The sequence below is a fragment of the Bidens hawaiensis genome, unplaced genomic scaffold (genome assembly GCF_021521415.1).
Source record: "Bidens hawaiensis isolate Kalapana, Puna unplaced genomic scaffold, B.hawaiensis_p1.1 tig00002306_1, whole genome shotgun sequence".
Classification (NCBI taxonomy): domain Eukaryota; kingdom Viridiplantae; phylum Streptophyta; class Magnoliopsida; order Asterales; family Asteraceae; genus Bidens; species Bidens hawaiensis.
The window spans coordinates 886,976-895,055 of NW_027491123.1; the positions used below are offsets into that span (position 1 = coordinate 886,976).

The 8,080-nt window shown below is 37.2% G+C and overlaps 1 protein-coding gene across 1 annotated transcript; it reads right to left on the reverse strand.

The window, feature by feature from the left end:
- Positions 1–1,950: 1,950 nt before the first annotated feature.
- LOC143615657 (uncharacterized) lies at positions 1,951–6,484 on the reverse strand. Its single transcript, XM_077088734.1, has 6 exons — positions 6,341–6,484; positions 5,002–5,490; positions 3,956–4,177; positions 3,652–3,724; positions 3,189–3,296; positions 1,951–2,432 (listed from the first exon to the last, which is right to left on the reverse strand). The coding sequence occupies exons 1-6, from the start codon at positions 6,455–6,457 to the stop codon at positions 2,059–2,061; spliced, it is 1,383 nt and encodes a 460-aa protein (XP_076944849.1). The 5' UTR covers positions 6,458–6,484; the 3' UTR covers positions 1,951–2,058.
- Between the last annotated feature and the right edge of the window lie 1,596 nt (positions 6,485–8,080).

Here is an 8,080-nt window from a genome sequence, read left to right on the forward strand (position 1 = left end):
ACGTTATTTTACTAATCTCGTGAAAATAACGTTAAAAGTGACGGACGGTTAATCGGCATCATGTAGTGGCGTTGATAGCCGAAAGACAAGGGTACATGCACCGATCAGCCGGTGTCCCGATGATTGAGTGCTATGTGCCTTATGTCCAAGGCTTGATGCAAAACTACTATCGAGCCGGGGGTCTCACCGGAAGCAGCCTCTCTATCCTTATGGGGTAGAGGTAAGGCTGTCTACATCTTACCCTCCTCAGACCCTACTATAGCTTTGCTATTGGTGGGATATACTGAGTACGATGATGATGATGATGATGTTTAGTTGTTTACCCAAATTATGGGCCTGGACCGGGTCAAGTTTTTGATTTTTACTTGTTATTCTTTATTTGTTAAGTTTTTTGTTTTTTTGTTATTTTGACTAACTGGTGTTAAATATTTCTGTTAAATTAAAGGCGTTATTGTTTTTTACTCATAAAGAAATATTCTGATAAACTTTAAAGCTTTGTAAGGACTAAAATGTGACTTATGATATCAAATAGGCGTAACCCGTGAAATATATTTAGTCAAGCGATTAGTTAAAGTTGGCGAGAAATCTGAATCAATAACGAGAGCTTCGATGCACGCGTATACCTTTAACAGGGGGAGAGCTTCTAGAATATTATTATTTAGATTAGATATAAATAAGGACTTGTATTGTTTTGTGTGTTTTATGGTGTAAATCACTTACCTAGGGAGGGCTCATCTTGGGTGGGGTCGATATTCATTTAATATGTTTATCCTTTTTACCGATTACTAGTGCTGAAGTAAATAACTCGTCTTTGTTGTCACTCATAATCACTTCCCGCAAGTACCATTTTTGGCTAATGTAAAAAATGTTACTAATAGTAATAATATAAGTTGTTGGCAGCATTAATAGGATTATTATTGGGTGACGTGTCCGGTTGTCTACGTGTGTTGTTCGTGTTTCATAACGTGGACGTTGAACAAAACTATAAAATAAGAGTTTATATTATTAAGAAACATATATACGTTTGTCATTAGGATAAGGTCTAAGGGATGAGAAATGGTGTCGGGTACTAGTACCGAAACAGGTATAGTTTGTTTCGATTCGGTACCAACTGTTTGAGGTTTCGGAGTATGGTCTGGTACCGCATTTACCAAGGTTTTGCCTACGGTACCGAACCGGTACCAAGTTATTGAGAAATTTCGAGATCGATACCGGTATGCAACCGAGTTCATCCCTAGTTTGGATATTATTTAAGTCATTCCATGACGTCAGATTAAATTCGTAACTATTTCACATTGTTTTTTTATATGTTGTAGGAAAGTTGAGATTTATTTAATTATCTAAGTCCAAGCTACGACCAATCCGCCAACCAATACTAACAGTTTGGCATCGACGATCCCAACTAATTACGCTTTTGTTGTTAAATATAATTCTAGTAGCATGGTTATCATAAATTTACACTCAACTTATATTTGACGATCATTGGTTATATTGATAGTATTGAATATTATTGACCGATGAGTTAAACTTTAGATGACCAAAATCCAATATTCTGATGTTAATAATCTCAACAAGCGAGTTTAGTTTGACTAGAATACCCGCCTTATTACATCTCAATATTTTAAGTTTCGGGTTTACTCATTGAGGTTCGCTTTTATCCCTAAATTGCATATCTTAGAAGCATCTCTCTTTTATGTGATATGGCACTTGTTTTGTTACGTATGCAATGGCAATCTATTTAACTAAAATCGATTTCATGCACACGAAAAAGGATGTTTGGAGAGCAAAATTTGATCAGCCATGTCTCGAGCACAAAACTACTCGATTTTAAACACAAAACATCCAACGTCTGAATCTACATAACATCTCCGTTCTTCGATTTTAACTTTAAACAACAAAACATCATAAAATCATCATCAAACATGAATGTACCATCTCACAATGCAAAAGATCAGCCACGTCCATAGAGCACGATGTCTAAACAATTTATCAGCATCTACACCAAGACATTACATAATCTTACATATACAAACTACTCTAACCTCTTAAAAAACCGCCTCAATCATCCGAGCTATAATCAGTGTTAGAGTCATCAGGTAGCAAAGGAACTGCAGCACAACAAAACAAATCTTTATCCTTAAGAAGAAGACAGCTGCCATTAAAATCCCACTTTAGATCCATCACTGAGAACTGTGGTAGTGGAACGTTTACACAGTAAGCCCCAGACGGGGTCCACATGTACACGTGTGAGGTCCCGGTGCACAAAACTAGCCTAGTGCATGTTGGGTCCCACGCTGCGGCGCGAATAGGGTCTTTTTGGATCAAAATGGCAGCGAGTTTAAGAAGGTTCATGTCCCAAATCCATAAAACAGTTGGCATGCTGTCATTGCGGGTGCATATGTATTGGCTGTCCTTGCTCCATGACATGATGCCTGCAATTTGGGTAAACTGAAGTTATAATGCGCAGGTTGAAGGTCAACATCAAGAACATGCATATTTTCTGTTTGAATTTTTTACAAATCATTGGCATATCAAATATGATTATGTGGTTATAAAGCTACCTATTGGGATTCGCATCACCCGAAACTTGATCTTCCGAAAGCCGATTTCAAATATAAAATACTACCACGCCTCTACCGATTCTATATTTTTAACAATTTCACTTTTCCAGCAACTTCAAAATAATATTATTGTATTTTCTAAGAGTATTTAATATATTTTAGTTTCAAAAAGCAAGTAAATGGGTATGGGATCAGGTAATCGAGTGCGCAAATATTTTTATAGTTATTTTCATATGCTGTCTATACCAAAATACCTGTCCAGAATGTTTTGGGTTTTAGGTTTTCTAGTCGGTTTTAACCCACATGACTTGCTTTCCTTTCATCTAGTTTTTATTTTATTTTACGTGTTTGGCCTAGTAGAGATAAATCATAACCCAAATCAACTCACACATGTCTAAATTGCTTATAAATATACAAAAATATTTCATATTGCATTTGATCAGGCTCATAGTTAACCTAACGATTTGACTAAAATTGTCCAATTAATGTTCCTACTTTACACGAGCAGTCTACTATATGAATTACATAGACATTCCACATAAAACCTATTTCATGACTGCATTCACTGTTTTTAATATTTTTCAGATGCTTTTATAAACATTAACATGAGTAATAAATCAAGCTTACCGATTCCTTGCTTAGGGTTTGGCTTATCAGCAGGAGGCTTTTGGAAAGGCAAAGTGATGGGCAATTCCATAATATCATATCTTACATCTATGAATGGTGGACCATATTCTGCAACAACAAAATGTAACAATAAATAATCAGGAATCGTTACAAGACCAAGTATAGTGAAAAACACACAAAACAAAGTAACATGATATATATTATGCAAACCCCCACAATGTTATGGGTGAAAACTTATGCCGATTTACTCAGAAATGGGTCAATCCTGGTTGTGTTGTACCTTAAAAGGGTAACAGGTTGAAAGCCACCAAAAGTGTATTTTTAATGCACGAAACCTTGTAAATCATTTTATTTAAAGATTTGGGGCACTGCTGTAAAGTTACTCTTTTGGTAATGATAACAAAGGCATTACTTGCAAAAACTAATATAAATTAGACATAAAATGTGTATTGAAAATATTCACCAGAATTTTGTTGTGTAAAGTCATCTGTTAAAGAAAATTCAGACATATCAAGCTGTATGGGCTCGTCAACCTCCTGAAATATAAAAAATAAAAATTAATTAACTCCAGAAATAATAACTTATTGCAGAATGTATTCCTCATCTCACAATTCACAAAAATGAAACATTTTCTATTTTGGGTTCATCAAAAGATTACAAATTTACGATACAAATTTAGCTACTTTAGCATAAATCATAACAAGATATTAATAACAATTATGGTCCACAAAGTAACCTGTTTCAATCCAACCCAAATAGTTATGTACCTTGAAAACAGCAGCAGAACAAGGAGCTCTTAGAGTTGACAGATGCATAAACTCTGCAAACACTTTCCAGGTTAAGTGATTTAGAACTCTTAGCATCTGATCATAGCTACCAACTGCTAAAGACTGGCCATTAGGGGACCAAGATACACTTTTTACACCCAATCCACTTTCATATGCTTGATATTTTGATAAACACCGTCCATCTATTGAGTATATCAGAACCTATATGCAATATGGCGGATAAATGTAATCAAAAAACAAAACCATACAATTTATAAGAGTAATTAAAGGTATCCTATGTTTTTTGATTTGTTATTATGGTTAAAAACTATAGCATGGGTCAGTTCAGTTATTTCTTCAAATCGAACCACAACAAGCAGTTGAACATTTAAAATATCATAACCACCGTTTCGCTTAAATAGGTTATCGATTATTGGTTTCAAAGGGTAGTTAAGGTAAATTGGCTGACCGAAATTTTGAATTTTTGACCATTTTTAGTTGGTTATATCGGGTTTTTCTAATAATCTGGTATTCAATTTATGAAATCCTTCAAATATTAAAAGTAAACAAGCAACAACTGTATACGAGTTCAAAATCATCATCCTAGACATAAGATTTTCAGTATTATTGTTATATAAACTTTTAAAAGATATATGCTTGTCATATATTTCCGGAATTTTGAAAAGATCAAGGCGTATACCAAAATTGTTTGGTTTGGTTAATTCGGTTATTTGCTCACCCATAATTATAACAATAATCCAGTTTATTTAGGCGATGTGACATAGGCGGTATTATGTATTAAAAGACAATTTGGACAACTTCCTATGTGTTTTAACCTTTGCTTCTATACTATCTTTTTCTCTTATATTTACTCTTTTGACCCATTAGAGATAAGATATTATCTTTTTCTCTTATATTTACTCTTTTGACCCATTAGAGATAAGATATAATCCGAATTGACCATAAGTAAAGGTCAAAATTTTCACCTTTTACTATTAAGAATTAACCAACAAGGTAATAGAAAACAGAAGACTATAACTGCAAACCTCATATTCAAGAGACGAATCCCATATAACAATTGCAGTATCATCTGGAGACCATTCAACATCAGCAAGATCTAACGTATCAACAGCAAAAACACCCATGATTTCCCATGACTGGCAAGATATTAGATTCACATAATCTTTGCAATCACGCCTCGTGGATATTGCAGCAAAACTCCCATCTTTAGTGAAAGACACCCCTTTAGAAGCATGTTTTGGCCACTGCACATGTATACATGCTGTATTTAAAAGTGACCAAACAGTTAACCGTAACTGGAACTCTGATGTGGTGAGTATGTGGCGACTGTCGGGGCTCCACCTAGCATAAGCAATACCTGCTGGACCTTCATCAATTTTGCATGTCCATTCAGGTTGTGCTAATGACCATGCTTGTATCATGGGCTTCTTGTAAAGTCCACATAGGATGTATTCGGAATCTTGGGCCCACTCGATATAGCTAATTTTATCCAGACAAGAAAACAATTGTACAACCTGCATACATGTAAGAATCCGGTGTTAACTGTTGATATAACCAAAACATTAAAAGATTATTGAATGTGCAGCCACTTACTAGCTAAAACCAGAAAAAGATGTTCTTGGTTGATTATATAACAATAAGAAAACAGGCTTCATTTACTAAATTTGGACATTTATCTCTATGAAAACTGAAAACATATATGTAGTCTCATAATCACCTATAGATAAGTAAGATAATACTGTTAGTCTGCTATAGCAAATTGATGTTGCATGCACCGCTATTAATCTACGACTAGTCGCCCCTGGTGATTCGACTATGGCTAATCAGTGACAAAAATTGCTAATGGGTCAAATAGGTCAAATCTGGACCTACTCAGCCCTATTCCGGCCAATTTAACTAGCCAAGGAGGGGTTAAAACCTGTCTACTTCATCATCATCATCATCATCGTACTCAGTATATCCCACCAATAGCAAAGCTATGGTAGGGTCTGAGGAGGGTAACTGAAACTAAATAATAATGCGCATGTGTGTGTGTAACTTTACATATAATAATGCGCATGTGTGTGTGTAACTGAAAACTAAATATAAAAATTCCAATCCTAGCAAGTTTTAAAGCAAACTTCACTTCTCTAATGCACATTTAAGCACTAACTTCTAGAGATCAAACTGAACAAAGGCGCATACAACTTTCGGTTTTGATTCTAAACTTATTTCAGTAAAACAGAACCTCAACACATGATTTAAATCACCTAGGGTTTCTAAATGAAGTAGCCAATGCACTATACAGAATTGAATCAAACAATTTCATAATAATAATAATAATAATAATAATAGAGTGGTGAATAGTTTAAGCAATTATTAGACCTTAAAAGAGACGACATCTCGAATCACAAGGCGGTAATCCACCGCAACGGCGAGATAGCGAGCATTTGGCGAGAAGCAGCAAGGACCGGTCTGCTTAAACGGTTCTGTAAACTCCATCAGAAGAATTTGACCATGAAACGTGGAGAATTTGCTATGCTATAATTGAAACGGTTATTGAGGAATTGAGGGTGTGAATTGCAGATTAGAGGTTGGATTTAGGAGTGTGAGTTGCTAATTTGTAAAATGTGACAGTCAGATTATTATTAGGCTGAGGGGTGTGGGGCTTCAGCGCTAGACCCTCCGCTCGCGCCCCCAGGCGCTAGCACCACACCCCCGGGGCGCGAGAGGGGAGCGAGAGGGGCGCGAGCACGGAATTCAAAGCAGGCGCAAGCCCCTTAGCGGGACCAATATGGCGTAAAGGGACATTGGGAGACGTGAAAGAGCCGTTGGGACATGAGAAATGAGCCGTTGGGCTCTTTAATTTAATAAAAAAAAATGTGTTCTTCCTATATATAAACCCAACATCACATAAAACAATTACCACACCCAAAATCACATAAAACAATTACCACAACTTCAAAAAAAACCTAGATTTTTAAAAACAACCCATCTTCCAAACTTTTTTTTAAAAACATGGCTGGAAATTGGTACCCAAACCTAGATTCAGATTATATTGACGATTTATGGTCGTCACCGGACCAACCGGTGTTTTATTCGGAGCCGCAACAATCATCCGGCTTTCAACCATCCAACATACAACCGTCTCCTAACTTTGTTGTTCCGGAGACACAAGAATCACACGGTGAAGCTACCGGACAAAGAAGACGCGTCCACCGGAAAAAACAAGTTGCAACGGACGGGTCGGGACCGGCTTCGACTCCGAGGACGAAACGGAAAACCACTCCGTGGTCATCGGATGAGAAGGAAGCCTTGTGTCGGGCTTGGATAGTCATTTCTGAGGATCGGCGTTGCGGTAATTGTTTTAACGTTTTTAAAAATGATTTTTAATAAAAAAGTTAAATAAAAAAGTTAAATGACTTACAAATTTATTTATTCATTTTGCAGCCGACTACCAAAAGAGCAAGATTTTTTGGACAAAGGCTAGGGAGACGTTCTATACGCTCGTTGGGAGTACAGAGCGGAACGCCGATATGATTTCGGGTCGGTGGTCCGAAATCAGAAAATTTGTCGGCTTGTTTACTAATCTTTTCAACAGCAACAGCGGTCGTATGAGACCAAGTGGCAGTGATGATTTGGCGGTTTACAATTTCACTGTCGAAGAGTGGAAGCATGAGTGTTTGCGGAGGTATGGGACGGTGAAGACGTGGGACGATGTAAAGTTGTGGGAGAGGTTGAAAAGGTGTTCCAAGTGGGTTGAGCTGGTGGCGCCGGACGTTGATGCGAAAGTAGGGCCGAAACGGACTAAAACTAGTTCGTCTGGAGCGTATAGCACTTCAATCGGGTCGGATTGCCGCGTTGGATTCGACCTAAACATTGCAGGGGAGGAAACGTCTTCACCGCCGAGGAGGCGGCCATTGGGACGGGACGCCAAGGGGAAACAACCGGCTGAGGGGGAAGCCGTAAACATCGCCAATCTTGTTGAATCCCTCAATAAATTCAACAAAACCATGGAGGTGGTCTCTAATGACAAAAAGGAAAAAAGTCGAATGAGAGATTTGGACTTCCTTACTAGAGAGTTCAGTAACCTAAATCCGGTCGATCAAATGCTAATGGAAAAGC